This window comes from Pleurodeles waltl, chromosome 5, assembly GCF_031143425.1.
Source record: "Pleurodeles waltl isolate 20211129_DDA chromosome 5, aPleWal1.hap1.20221129, whole genome shotgun sequence".
Taxonomy (NCBI): Eukaryota; Metazoa; Chordata; class Amphibia; order Caudata; family Salamandridae; genus Pleurodeles; species Pleurodeles waltl.
In genome coordinates this window covers 683,101,157-683,116,888 of record NC_090444.1, presented here as the reverse complement: position 1 = coordinate 683,116,888, position 15,732 = coordinate 683,101,157, and the positions used below count along the sequence as shown (strand labels likewise).

General features: G+C 40.7%; 1 protein-coding gene across 2 annotated transcripts in view; it reads right to left on the bottom strand.

Annotated features, from left to right (window-relative positions):
* Positions 1 to 15,732, bottom strand: part of TULP4 (TUB like protein 4) — a 682,961-nt gene that overhangs the window by 149,957 nt on the left and 517,272 nt on the right. For both annotated transcript variants that reach the window (XM_069234583.1, XM_069234584.1), the window contains exons 8-10: positions 13,112 to 13,336; positions 11,499 to 11,733; positions 1,213 to 1,357 (exon numbers count right to left, since the gene is read on the bottom strand). In XM_069234583.1, the coding sequence (XP_069090684.1) occupies positions 1,213 to 1,357; positions 11,499 to 11,733; positions 13,112 to 13,336 (605 nt within the window). The remainder of the gene's footprint in view (positions 1 to 1,212; positions 1,358 to 11,498; positions 11,734 to 13,111; positions 13,337 to 15,732) is intronic.

Genomic DNA, 15,732 nt, shown 5'->3' with positions numbered 1-15,732 from the left:
CAATGACGGCGCTGCTGCCTGCACCGTGACCTGGTGACACCGCATGTCGCACCGCCTCACTTCACACTGCAGCCCTGGTCTCACCGATGCCACTGGATGCCGTTACCGAGCCCCTGCCTGCATTGTGACCAGTGGACACCACACGTCGCATCGTCCTGCTTCGCTCCACGACCCCAACGCCATCCACGCCAGCGCTCCTGACTTCATCAGCATGGAGTTCGACCCACGCACCGACTCTGGAACTAACACCGCAACACCAGCGATGCTGCTCCCTAGAGCTCACTGTGAGGATCACGACGCCCTGCAAATCCAAGGTACTGTTTGCGGGTCTTCCCGACACCGCAGCTTGTCTGCGATGCCGCGGCCGCCAGAACTGTTGGTTTTGTGGGTCGCGACGCCCTGATAGCTCCAGGTGGAGCTATCGACTTCAAGGAACTGCATTTTTGAGTAACTCTTGCACAATTCATATATCTATTACTGCGATTGCGAGGATACCAGCATGCAGGAAAGAAATGCCCCTTAATCCTGTGCATGGGCTTGGATCAAGCCACGGCATGTAGGAAACAGGGAAAATGGCCCCGGTGGATGCAGCTGTGCTCCGGGATCTATGGACGTGCGAGTGGTCACCAACAGGGACGAGTGACTCTCGTTGTGTCCGACTTCAGAGCAAGAAATGGGAGGACAAAGCTCTTGCAATAACGGGGCAGAAATCTAGATGGTATCGATATTCCAACGGGTTAAACATTAGTTTTCCCTGACCAAGCAAAATAATATATAATGCTAAAAATTAGGGTTGAAGCACTCATGGTTTCAACATATAACCATCTATAACACCCTGGAACACAAAATGCAGATTATCCCGCTGAATTGCAACCTTTAGCATGTTGAGGCCCAGAATTAATGTGTTGTTCCTTATCCTTGGTAAACTGGAAAATAAAACATTTTAAAAAAGTTAGGAAAATACATGAGTCAGCATAAATATAGATCACCATGAAAGAATTATTAGAAAAATTAAAGGCACAAGTATTTATTTCTGATCATAAAAGAATAGGTAAATGGGTTAGTAGTGTTGCACACGCTGGAAAGAGAACACTTCTAAATATTGGTAATTGCAGAGGCAAGCTAATCCACATGCAAGAACATACAGAAACATGTCATTGACTAAATAATAGGATGCTGTACAAGCGGTATAAAATAATATAAACAAGATACCTGGGGAGTTTGGGAGACTTGCTAGCTCTTGAAATTTTAGGAGACTTCTTGCCGGCCCAGTCATCACTCAGTTCAATGTCGCTGGAATCCGAGCAGTTACAGCTGTCAATAACTGTGGAAATCAATCCGTTTCCATAGATTTCATCTAGCAGGAGGAAACATGAAAAAGAAAAAAAGAGAACATATTAACAAACCTAAATCAAATAACACTGCTTTTATTACAAACATGAATTTAGCAATTAGGATTAAGTGATGAACTAGTGCGGGGCAGGCACTGAAAATACTGATAACAAAAGTTGTGCATGTTTGGTATATATAGCACATGTGCCCAGGTGATTAGGCTATCCATTTGAGAGAGACTTTAATAATTGTCTTGCACATCGTAGAACAAGGTTGAAATGGATGCATCAATATAGATTTGTCTATTTCAACAGGGCACAAATACTACTAATTTTTTGACAGGTGGCATTGCAGTTAAGTGTAGATGGGGATTGCACAATGGTGATGCAGGATGGATCATACATTGATAACTAGTGGCCAGGGCAGTAGTATTATATAATCTGTGCCATCTGCACAAAGAACCTTGAGGGTTGTTTACCTTCTAGAGTTGCTGAATGATATAAAGTAATTGGCAAGACACAATTGAAAGGGGACATTCCCTTCTTTTTCAAGGTGGTGCGGACCCATGGATGTGAGAATTCCTTTCCACATTAGAATTCTACATAACACTGAAGCATGTGCATTGGAAAAGAGCCTCAGAGGGGCTATCAGAATTTGTGATACCCAGTATGAGGTGCCTATTAGCGGGCTTTATATGAAAAGGAGTTGTTAGTGTCCAAGGCAGGGTCTTCAACCTTTTCTGTAGTGAGAGCTACTTCTGAATAGTAAAAATCACTGTGAGCTACTGATGGCCAAGTCACTTGTGTAATGTTACCAGACACCGCCATGCCCAGTCTCATTGACTAGACAAGCCTAATGTCCATAGATCCAAAGACCATGTTGTGAACAAAATACTTTGACAAGGGGCACGATGACAGGGCTGCCATGTGTGTCCGTGACAGCATGGTGTTTGGGGATGTATGAACATGTGTGCATATGAATGGGATGTATGAGTATATAAGAGCCTTTGTCATATGTAGCACAGGACATACCTTTCACCATCTGTGGCACTGTTATATGTATAACACAAAGATACAACATTTTGTTTTTAATGGGAGAAATTCAAAGTGGAGTCAAAAGTTATGTAAAAAATATTAATAATATGGAAAAAATCTGATTTTAAATGTCTCCAACTTAAAAAAAATGGCTGTATTTTTCAGTTAAAAATATGACACTCAGTCTAGCAGTCACTGGGAGCAAGATGTCTGCTGTGTGTAAATGTGACACTTTGCCCAAAGAGGCCTCAAAATTGCTATGAAAACTTGTCAACCCTGTTATGACTTATTGAGACTGACGTGATAGAAAGACGATTGATTATGAAGTCCAGTCTGGCTACCTAAAATGACAAATGATAATACACCCATCTGCAGATACATAACAGATTGCTTTATCAAATCTACTGTGTTGATCCTTAATCAGGCCTGGATGAGCTCTCCATAGGTGACCTCTGTAGAATCCTTCCCACACAGTAGATCCAGGTTTAAGGTTATTTTGGAAAGGTGGAGGGTGAGAAGGGGAGGCTGGGGTGGGTGGGGGGCAGTGGTTAAGGACTATGCAAGAGCTGGGAAAACATATTGTACTCAAGCTCAACTCGGTTTTAGGTTCACATGATTAACTATGACATTGTATGAGGTCTGAGCTCTATGACTACTCGTGCAAGAATCAATTCTGAGTATGGTAGTGTCTTGGAATGCTTATGGTTTTATGGAGATTAGACAGGGCAAGTTATTTTAATCTACAGACAGAGCTCTAACATAGTATACAGTTTACTGGAGATCCATATACAGATCTGCCAGCACTGTTTGGACAGTGCCGGGTACGGCAGTCATACCTTCAAATCAAATACTACATGGGATGAGTACATTTTTCAGCAGTCTGCAAAAATACAGGTAGACACAACAAACATTGGCTGAGGAGGCAGGCAGTAAAGATCCATTCTTTCCACTCCTAAAACAGACAAATCTATCTTTGCCAATAACCTTTTTAGGGGTAGATATCATCAGTCTTCGGAAACCCCCCACAAATATTCAGACACATGACTACATAGGACATGCTATGTCCCCTGTATATTTGAGGGTTACTTTTTATCCTGCTAGGCATGGTTGCTTTTTGAGATTTAATACTATCCTACTACTAGTCAATATTAGACACTGTTATAAGCTATACTGAGCACACACACTGTTAACTTGACTATGCATTACCAACTCTGGTCCTTACAAATAATTCCCAGAAGTAGACAATTAGTGCTTCATATTCTCTAGACAGCACTCAACTGTCAGATTTTGCAGCATATATTAAGTGCAGCGTGTATCATTTCTAGTTTAAATTTGAGAGTAAGTTTTGAGCAGATACTATTAGTTCTAATTTATTAGTAGATAGCTTTGCTGGAAAAACAGAAAATAAAAGGCTATAAGTGAACTAGAACACGCAATGCAATACAAAGGATGAAAGCATTTTCAAACTTTGTCATATGAATATAATCATGAAAAAGCTCCTCACACTCTATAGTGGCAGAAGCACAAGTGGTGTATAACTACATACTTAAATCCAGAGTTGATGCATACATAACTGTGGCGGAGCTACTACTTTCTCAGAAGGACTGAAAAGACAAAAAATGCGTTCTAGAAAAGTGCTTACATTACTGCTTCTACTAGTCACACAGTGTACGCAGGCCAGAATGATAAAATGAAGGCATTCTCTAACTTCACCAATACAGTACATAAAGAATATAAAAAACTGCTCTCAATTAAAAAGCCTGTAACAGGCAACACAGCACTTTAGGACAACTTACCACCAAAGCCAGTACAGTCCTAGCAGAGTGTGTAAAAAACAATGTGGCTATTGTGCTGGATACTATCTGTTGGGAGGTCTAGAAAGCATGCACTGAAAGGATCATTACCTCAGCCACTTTTCAATCGAACTAGGTATCAGATCAGGGCAAACTGCAGAAGAGTGTCCTAATCTCCCCAAATCTTATCAAGCAATATTAGTTAAGTGTGGAAACTCTCACATCCGTTCCGAAATATCATTTGGCACTTAGTTAACAATGACCAATGAGAATTTATGTCTGGTGGATCCTTGTACAAACAAAGATGGTATTTACTGTACATTACAGATAAGCATTAAATAGGTCTAATGCTTGTAAGGTTTTTGATCTTGATAAGCAGGACCCCTTGTGGAACACTGGGACTAGTTCAATATTCAGGAATACACTCTTCAATATGATGAACATCTGTGCTATCAACCAAAGTCCATCAGAACTGCCAATGAACCACTTTGCTTTTTATTCCTACTGAGAAATGTACTCCTCACTGGTGGTCAGTCTTCAATACTTGAAAACCTTTGTCAATCAAGTACATGCTATGAGTCAAGTTAAAGGGTATCCAAACTGAGGACTATGAGAAGCTTTTATTTTTATATATGTTAATGAAACGGATATAAAATAATACCTTGAACAATGTAAGAAAAAACAAATGCATCTGAGCAGTAGATACAAAATAGGTGGAAGAAGCCGTTGGATTGTTAAAGCAATCGGACAGAGCTACAGACCAAATTAATCAAACCTAATGAAAGAGTTCCGATAGGAGCTAAAGATTCACTCGAGGGCACACAGCGCTCAATCATGAAATGAGGCCTGTAGCCAAACACATCCTCTAGATTGATCTAGAACCTTTGCTTTCCATTGTAAAATATACATCTGAGGGTACCCAGGTGAAAGAAAACTAGAGCAGTCAAGAAGGACAACAAGAATTTGATTATTATTAACATGATTAAGTGTGGCTCCATAAAACCCACACTCCTTTCTAGTCTAGTTATAGCATAACAATGGCACTGATCTGTTCAAATCAAAAACATATACACACAGACCACAGAATGCACATACAAGGCGGGCCAGTGAGAAGTTATTGTTTTATAATATGGATAGTAAAAGGAACCATCTACTATTTGCATGGTTTAACAAACAACTAAAAAGAATCACTCCAAATTAAATATATACATATATAAATATATATATATACATATACATACATATACATACTCATGGGTAATTCTACAATACAATCATGAATTAATAAAAGGAACTGGAATGCCAAACAGAAGCTTACAATTTATGACTCAAAGCTCTTCCCATCCAATCCCATGTGTGGGCATAATTTCCAGTTCTAACAAGACTTTTTAGTTCTTGTCTTTAACCAGTTTTCCTAAATCACTGTAACCTTTTGGAAAGGAGTCCATCATCCTTCAATGATACCTGGCTGTTATTAAGGATACCTTAACACTGACTGTTTCCAAGTATAAACAACCACAATGAGGGATTCTATCCCTGTTTTTAACCCATGACCCAAACCAGATATTAGTTAGATCTACTATTTCAACCTGATGTGTGTTGTGTGACTGGTGAAGTTATATCCAAACTGGCAGCATTTAGTTTTGATAAACGTAAAAGTTAACTAACTGAACATAATGTTTTAGGAATTCTTAAGGATTTGTTTTAACCAAAATTGGCAGAAGTATTTGTTTCACTCCATATTGAACCTGTGGTTAAGTGCAAAAAGGGCTGTGCACACTTTTCATCATAACTAGATAACTTAATAACTAGAGATATAAGCGTTAGCACTACTGAAGAACTCCCCATTTATACATCTTCTCAGTCTATTTTTGCAACCTCAATATGATAAACTGGATCTTACTAAATCGCAGCTGACCGGTTTGAAGATTTATTCCATTGTAATCCCACTCTGTGTCACGCTACCTTCACCAAGTCGACACCTGCCAATCTCTTTTGAGACTCCTTCTAAGCCTTCTGTGATTTCTGTAAAGCCAGTCTGGAATGATTCCTGTTATAGATGGGATACATTTGAACCCTAATCCTGTAATCCTGACAAGCCTCTTGTCGGAAATGCTTAAGGCAGGCAGAGAGTGGCACCAAGACTACGGTCTCCTCTTGCATCTCTAGCTTACCACTTGCAGCATGCCCTTTTGTGCTCATTTTGGCAAACATTTCTAAGTTGCACACTGACTTCCCTTAAGAAGGTGACCAACCGAAGAACAAAGTTGCACACTGGCTCTCTAAAAACCTGGACTTCAACACTTTTCGATTTCAATAGCATTCTTTACGCAAGACGCATTTCATGGATTGAGCCACTTTTAAAATTACTGGAGGGGAAGTGTGTGATTACTAATTTTAGCAATCCCATCTATGTCAGTAATTTGCTACCACAATCTAAAATGGCTACACAATCTAAGGCAGCTGTAGGCATAAGTAGCTGTATAGTGGTAGTACCTCATGCCTTCTTTTACAGGCCACCCATGCATTATACACAACCTACAATTCCATGCAACAATACAATTCTATCTTTGTCTACTGATTCTACCTTGCAGACTTCCATTAGATTCTCAGCACTGCAGAACACTGACAAGTTAGATTGACAGCATAACTTAACTTTTTGCTAACCCCTGATCGATAAAGGTAACTTTGTTACTGAGAATTTGAGCTACAAGGTATCCTCTAATCCACTGCTCTCTTAGCACATCCTCAGCATTATTAGCTGCAATGCAGCAGGTATTAATTCCAAACTGCAATCATCTGATTGGCTTTATTTGATTAACTTGTTTGATATAGTCATTATTTGAGAGCCTTGGGGTACCTTCACCATTTCTTTTTATGACTATGCCTGTTATTCCATCCCTGCTGTGAGCTCAGGCCAAGCAAAAAGGGGCCTAACGATGTGGTTCAAGCTTTCAATAAATGTTATTATTTCCCCTGTAAATGTAAGCAGAAAGATAATATAGCTGTTTCTTTGTAAAGAGCTCTTTTAAGTTTTTACCTCATTCATTTTTACAATGATGTCTTCTCATATTCAAATAACTGTAATTTCAGTACACTATTTAACATCACTGATAATCTGCCAATCACACTACGTTTTCTCTACAGGTGTTTCATATAATCCTTGAAGGCAATTTCAACTGCAAACCTAATATATGTGCATAAGGTTTGGAGGTTCCTAACATCCCCAGGATAAACATTGTTACCACCGCCCAACAAGATTCCAGAAGTGTTAAACAGGGAAACTACGTTTTAATACGAGATTTGATCAACATCTATGAGTGTAACTACATTTCTAGTGTCCATACTTTTCTAGGTTAGGATTGTGTCTCAATAACCGACTACATTTTTCTGCACGGTTGACTTACGTACTACTGTGTGGCTTGCAACACAATTGTTAAGAATTGGGGAGGGGTGGGGGGGAAATCATAATTCTCTAAATGCTACCATTTTATCTCCAACCACCAAGGTGTGTAGAGATGCTGAGGACCATAACTGTTTCACGATAACGGCCTGATGTTAGCATGGAATGTACCTAGATGTAGCAAGATTCTTGAATCCCTGGTTAAGTGCAACGTACGTTTTTTTAATGTGTGTTTAATGAATTTAGTAGCCCATGACATCATTTCTGCAACTTTTACAGACTTGTGTAGATCGATTTACACATCACTACTTAAATTTGTTTGGCCAATAAAGTGCCCCTTTCTCCTAGATGGTTTGATGGCACATGTTGTCTTTCCGACAGGCATTTCCACAGAGCTCTCTCTAAGAAGCCAAGGGACAAAAAGGAGGTTATGCCACGTCCGATACAGGGCCTAATTTAAAAACTGGAAAAATGAGATCAGAATAAGTAACTTGGAGTTATTGCTATCTGCCTGTAAATTAAAAAGCCCTGAAGTTTTTTTGGCATACTGATAAATCAGTAAGGACCAGTAACAGTGCTTCTTTCCAACGTGAGCACTCATATTAATGCCCACCAATGGCTTATTCATTTTTCTGCAATATATAGACTCAATTCAAATAAAAACAAGTGCCCCCAGGTATTTTATACCTCTTGAAACTGGCAACAGATTTTCCTTTGATTACCAGGATGTACTACTGGCTTCACAAAAATGTCCCTCCAGCAAAGCCTCTAGGCGGGGTGCTCCTGGATTTATTCAAATGCAACATAAATATGTTGGCCGCTTTGGTAATAATGTTTTATTGGTAAATAAATTAACATCAACCCCATTCTTAGTCAGAATCAATAATAGTTCCCATTTTTAAAAAGGCAATTGTCTATAATCTTGTTATAGGCCCATGTCCCTCATCGAATCCACAATCAAAATAACTGGTAGAACTATTTTTAACAGAATAAACGTTTGGCCTATTAACCAAACATTCTTATCTCTTGCCAATAGGGCTTCAGAAAGGGTGTAGTTACATTAGAGCAATGCCTAAATCTCCATCTTACTATTGGGAAATACGTCATTGCCAAGCATTGCCCTTTGAACCTATCCTTCAAGTACCTGTCTTGTGCATTTGACTGTGTCATTAAATCAAAATTATGTCAACTGCTACATGAGATGGGCCCAGATGCTGCTTTGGTGAACTTTTTTCAGACTTGTATCTTAGCCCTTTTGCTAAGGTGAGGTTTGAACCTAATAAAGAATATTCCAATCATTTTCATTTATAACGTGGTGTCTGACAAAGCTGCACATTTGCCCCTATTTTATTTATTGTCACCAAACCAAATGATTACCTAGTAAACTGTTACATGGATGTGCCAAGGTTCGACTCTAAACCCATCCCTACCTTACTCAATGCAGATGACACTGTCCTCTTGGATCGAACTCCTCTAGGTCTGGTTTCAGTTTTAATTCCTAGACCTTGAAACTAATCTTAAATCCCACATAATGTCATGTGGTCCCGACAGTTCAGCTTGAGATGTGGTCAGGTATATTATAATAAGTCCTTTGTTGCAGCCTCTTTAAGGACTAAAGGCAACAGGTGAAGATGAACCTCACATTTCGATTCCAAAGGCAACGCAAAGGTGCTTTGGAGGTACATTAACAAAAAAACACAGACCAGGCTCATTCCAACTATTACATCACTACAGTAACCGGAGTGACATCAAACAATGAAGGAGAAACGTGCGCTATTGGGTCTGTTTGAAAAGAGGAGTGTACATTTTCCATTAACAGTAACAACTTAGAAAATGAGTAGTTTTTGATTCTACTTATGCCTGGAGCACAAACCTTGCATTTAGATAACTAAAAACGAACAAACCTCTAGGTGCATTGATTAATTTATCCTCTTCCCTTGGAGGCAAACCCATAGCTCCACTGCCATAAATGTATAAATTCCAATGTGTTTCAACTGCTATGAGCCAGAAGCTAGGGGCTATGCTGCCATCATCTGCAGATTGAAAAGATTTGTTTTTGCTGCCTTCTTTTTCTCCCGCCTAGCATGTTGTACTTTGTGTGACATGAGAAGCTAGACCTTATATTGGAATTATAACTGGTACAATTTGCCACATGATATGTTTCCCTCTTGGCTAATACAGCAGTACTAGGGTTTGTCTTTGTTCTTGTGGCAGTTCTTCTGTTTGGTCACTTTTCCATTTTCCCCCTTTTTTTTTTTGAATTCTAAGAAGTATATTACAAAAGACTTTTGATCCGCTGTTAAAATGTTACAATTTTACTAAATGCATACCAGCTTTGTGTTTCTTAGCGATGCTTAAGGGCGATATTGTCTGTTTTACTCTGGGCTCCTTTTTAAGCTTCATCGTATGCTGTAAAAATGCAATGTTTTTTAAAAAAATTCCAAATTTTATTTGTATTTTTTTTATCTGAATATACTTTTATTATCATTCATCATCAAAATAAAGTATACTAATGACAACAGCCAGCCAGTTCACTTGCACTGTCATAATTTGGCGTTCCTGCACCTCTACGCTGTCGGCGGTCTGACCGCGACCGCAGGCAGGACCGCCAAGGTCAAAATGACCTGCCAAATCCTGATCCTTGGAAGAACTGAGGTATTGCCAGCTCTCCTAGAAGCATCAATAAGGCGCTGATTACTAGCTTGGCGGACTGACTGTGGGACCACCAAACCAGCAGGGATGAGGCCGTTTTCAACCTGACTTTCCTCACTCCCGGTCGTATCACAATGTTTCCACCGGGCTGACTTGCAGAAACATCGTATTACAACGCTTACGCCAGTCAGTCCAGCAGAGATAGTGCGGCGGCATTGGCCTTGAATCCCTTAAGGGAGCCGAGGCTAATCACATCGCACACAGCACCCTCGGAATGTGCACTGTCTACGACAGTGCGAATTCCGAGAGTGCTGGCAGGGGCCTTCCTGTGGGCCCCACCACTGGTTTTCCGCCAGCATTTCCATGGCAGGGAGCCTGCTATGAAAAGGCTGACGGAAAGTGCAGTCGTATTCTGCACAGCAGTGCCGAACGCGGCACTGACATGGCTGACCACGACTCCGACTGCTGGCATCCAGATGGGATTCATAATCCTGGTGATGGTGGCGGTCTCCTGACGGTCCAACTGCCAGGTTCGTAATCTGGTGGTCGGACTATCAGGAGTGCGGCAGTCTGACCGCCACCGCAGGTTTGGCAGTCCTCAGACCACCAAACTCATAATCAGGCCTTAGGACTTGGCCTATTAACTTGAGATTCTGAAGTCAAGAAGGTATACCCTGAGCAATCATGGAACAGTGCTTTTGGCTCATGACAATACAAAGAAAATGACAATATGCATGATAAGTATGTAAGATGGCAGACAGTTGTTTGTTTTTTCATCCCCCCTTTTGTTCTTTTTTCTGCGCTTTGTTAATTCTTTCTCTTCTAAACTTTTAAGGATGTATTTTCTCTAGTCTTCCTATTTCTCTGTTCTATTTATCTTTCTCCTTGTAGTGATCGTGATTATAATGAAGCTAACTAACTGGTTGATCTGAAACAACCAGCGAACAATCACAACTATTTGCAGTCCGGAACTAATTTTCTGTTTCACTTTTCTGTGCTGGTGATTAATCCCCATATGTGGGTGGAATTACAAGATTACTTCAAGGTCTGCATATGGCCTACACAGTGCTGGATGGGTGGTCTAATTGTGGTATGCTTAGTATGGGCTAAATGGCAATTACAGAAGATGATTGCTCAGGTTCAATGTTAAAATATGACCCAAAATCATACAATAGAAAATTGAATGCACTCTCTCCAAACTTAAACCAACGTGCGAGATGTGCATCAACAAAAGAAAATGCTAAACAACACATAACTAAGGGATTTTATGTATTTCTTAGATACCTGCTTTCCCATCAGTTTTGGGATCCATAATGACAAATTCAGGACGCAGTTTACTGATTCTGCGCCCTTTCAAAATTGGGACCAGCCCACCGAGATACTCAAGGTACAGCGTGTAACAGGGACCTCCGACCTCAGGGTCATCTTCTGTCCTCTTCATAGTGCAGTGCAGCCTTTCGTTGCCAGCTGTGGGGTAACTAACGAAATCCCGCATGTTATTAGGGTCTGGAATGGGAGGCTGCAAGAAAAAAAGATCATGACCTTTCTAAGCAAATTAAACCATATCTGACACAAAGGAAAGGTCTTAAATCACATGACATAGTGAAAAAAGAAAACTTGAGATGTGGCCAGGTATATTATAACAATTCCTTTGTTGCAGCCTTTTTTAGGACTAAAGGCAACAGGTGTAGATGAACCTCACATTTCGATTCCACAGGCAAAGCAAAGGTGCTTTGGAGGTACATTAACAAAAAAACACAGACCAGGGTAGTTCCAACTATTACATCACTACAGTATAGAACTGAACATGGGTAGGATCAACATGTTTCTTTCTCCAAAGGAACCCAAGTGACATCAAACAATGAATGAGAATCGTGTGCTATTGGGTCCGATTGAACAGAGGTGTAAAATACCCTTCTGTTGACAACTAACCCTAAGTACTTTTTTGTGTATAACACGCTACGATCGCTCCCTGCAGCTTCAGGCTAATCTCACAGACCTGAGATGGATGGTGATACAAGTCACAGTACACCCAAACAAAACATGATGTGGATTTTTGGAATACTTCCGAGTGCTTACCCTTACCTAATCTGCCCTTACATCTACTGCACTAAATTAATTTTAATAAAAAAACTGTAATTTGCATTCTGTGCCCCTTCCAAACCTCTTTCAGGGTTACCTTACCTCGAATATCATTGAAAATATATGTGATCCTGCCACCCTCTGTTACCTTCCTCTGACTTACTCTCCATGGCCAATATATTTCAAAATATACCTCATACATCTATCTGTAAACATCCTTCATTGCACAGTGTATTAAAAAAAAATACCTGGCACCCTACCACCTGCCTCCACCTCCATCTTGCTTTCTTTTACTCTTCCCTCCCACCCTTCCTTCTGTCTTGACTGGGTGCTTCTACCAAACTGAGCCCCTGTTGAGCACAGCCGAATCCCAAGCTTTGTGCAGGAGAAATGGGAGAGGGTGAGTGGGGCAGCAGAGCATCAAATGCCATTCAACGGTTTCCCTCAGAACTTTTACGACCATGTGGAAGCATGAGAACATGGAAAAGGCGTCTGCTTTGCAGAACAGAAATCACAGCGGTGAAAAATGAATTTTGTTTTCATTTCTTTGACATCAAAGCAATCAATAACAGGCCTTTGATGTCCACGATCATGTGCAATGGTTTCTTCAGATACACACAAAATAGAACAGCCTGGTGGCTGAAATGGAGTGAACATGTTAACTAGTGCAAGAGCAGCACCTACAACTAACAAAGGCATATTCAAGGAACCTCTAAGTTATGTTTTATTCATTATAAGGCATATAACAGAACAATTCTAAGTCAAGCACTTTCTGGTCTTATGCTCCTGCAATAAACTACCAGTTTTTTTTTTACCTTAATTGTTGAAATAAAGGCAGTTGTGAGGTATGAACACAGACGAGGGGGCAGGATCAGCTTGCCAATGTCCTTGTCGTCCCGCAAGCAGCTTGCGATTGCTTGCTGGCATAGGAGCTGCAGGTTAGAGATCCTATGCTCTACTCGAACAACGTAGAGAGCTGGTCCAGAGGCGAGGAACAGACGGGAATCCCTGTGGCCCCAGCAGATAGAAGTTATAGGACGCTGTGTAAACAAAGGGGAACAAAGTCATTACCCCGACCAAGCTTTTTCTCACAGTTGCAGGACTTTAAAATAGAAATACATCTTCAAACAATAACACGTTTCTGTGCCCATTCATCCTTTACGTGATGGCTAATATTAATTTCTGATAAACCTATCTTCTCTTTACTTGCTTAATTTACAGTATGTTTTGAAACTGAGAGTACCCCTTTTAATTCATGCACAACCCTAGAACATGACAATCTCCTTTGAGACCCCTTGTGCTATTAGTCAGGTTGCGCTCCTAACCTCTCAGTTACAAACTCCTACCCCCAGCTGCAGATGTGGCTCCTTCGCAGGATGGAAAACATTGTGGATGTGGTTAATAAGTTATTGACGAGTAGTTTAGTAAACCAGTTGCATTAGGGTCATTGTACAGTGCCCCCAAGAAAAACAGTATCCATACTGGCTGGGAGTACATAGCACCGGGTAACACTGCTGGTGCTTCCCCAGTCGGCAGAGGTCTGATTTAAACCTGGGACTGTTCAAACCAATGAGCAAATCTGAGCTAAGTTTAGTTTGAAAAGATCTAATTACTCTCTACATTAACAACAGGGCTAGAGTCACCTCTTCGCACAGCTCAAAAAATAATAATCTGACACAGACACCATATCAACATTGTTCCAATATACATGTCTTTCCTGGGAATGATACTAAAGTGCAGAAAACAGTTGTTATCCTATTTCCAGGCATCTTTATCACATCACGTGCTGCAAACTTACAAATAAGCTTCAGACTCTGCTGCAGCACAGAAAGATTATCTATCCTGATGGTCAATGAAGCACTGGACATCCGGGACAAAGGGAGCTCAGAGCAACCAGCCATCTAACCTGCATGCCTCCCTTCAACACGAACTATTGCAAGGCCCTGCTCATCACAGTCAGATCCCACATACCCACAGAAGACTACTCATAGATTCTGCCTTCCTGTGAAAGGTACTGATCTCCAGGGCCCGTGACCAACGTTCTGACATCTGTAGATAAAATCCGAGTGGGGTAGGGGAAGCTACATGGCTCTGGGGAGCAGGAAAGGAGAGTATGATGAATAAAGGATTTACTAGGAGGCAATTGTGAAGTAGTGGAAGTAGCTAGCCATGTACGGTTCACATAGTAGCTTTGCATGAGAAGGTGCTTTCTAGCCTGCCCATGTTGCATATTAGGTATGTGGTTTTGCCACCTCCTGTCCCTTTGATGACTCCCCCAGCCGCACACCACACCACACCTCAATTCAGGATTTCCATCCCTCTCGTCTTAGGAGTTTTAGTTTATTTGCCCTGGAAGCATAGAGCAGAAAGAACCCATAACTGGAACCTATGCATTCATCTAATTGTCCCGCATGTTGGGTAGTGTTGCGCTCTGCCACAATTGCTAGAATGAAAGGCATAGAAGGCCTAAGAGTTAGCAGACTTAAATTAGGGGAAAAAAAATATGTCAACAATGAAGAGAGAGGGCTAACACAAAGAAGCATGAATTCAATGGTCTAATAGGGGTGAAACGAAATGTAGGAAAAAGAGGAAAGTATGGAAGGAAAATATTTGGGCCTCTCATCTTCCATACTGTAATATTTCCACAGTGTTTTTATACTTTCCACCACCATGTGCACATCTTCCCTACATTTTGGGCCAGACGTACTAATATTAGTGTTTGCAATTACCAAATTGCGATTTTTTGCGATTACCAAATAGAAAATCGCAAAAACATTAATCTACTAAATTATGTTTTACACTTTTTTCAACTCCTAGTGAGTCGCAAATAGAAGTACCTCATTAATACTAATGAGGTAGGTCTCAGTTTACGACCCATTGAGAATCGCAAATATCACAGGGATCGTGGACTGCTGGGGTCAGCAGACCATCATTTCTGTGACTGCTTTTAAATAAGGCAAACTTTTTTTGTTGATGCAGCCGATTTCCCTAAAGGAAATGGGATGTTTTTAGAAAAAAAAAAAGTTTTCTTTCCAGGTTGTTTTTTCCTCTTCTCAGAGTACGCGGTGGTCCGTGGGATCATTGCCTGCTCTTAAAAAATATTTTCCCAACTATTCTGAAAGGGGAAGGGGGCCCTCTGGGACCCCTTCCCATTTGCTAATGGGTAACCACCAACTTTGAGTTGGTGGTAAAGTGCGAATGTTTTGCCATCGAATTTCGCACTTGCATTCCGATTTGGCATTAGAAAGGGATGCCCTTAACACACCCCTTCCAGATACCGAATTGCAAAACCCAAATTGGGATTCACTAACAAGTTACTGAATTATAATTTGGGCTTTGTACATCCCAAAAAGCATTTTTCCAGTCACTAACAGCCAGATTCTGTGAATCCGGCCATTTACGACCAAAAAAACTGCTTTTTTTTTTTTCTCAGAGT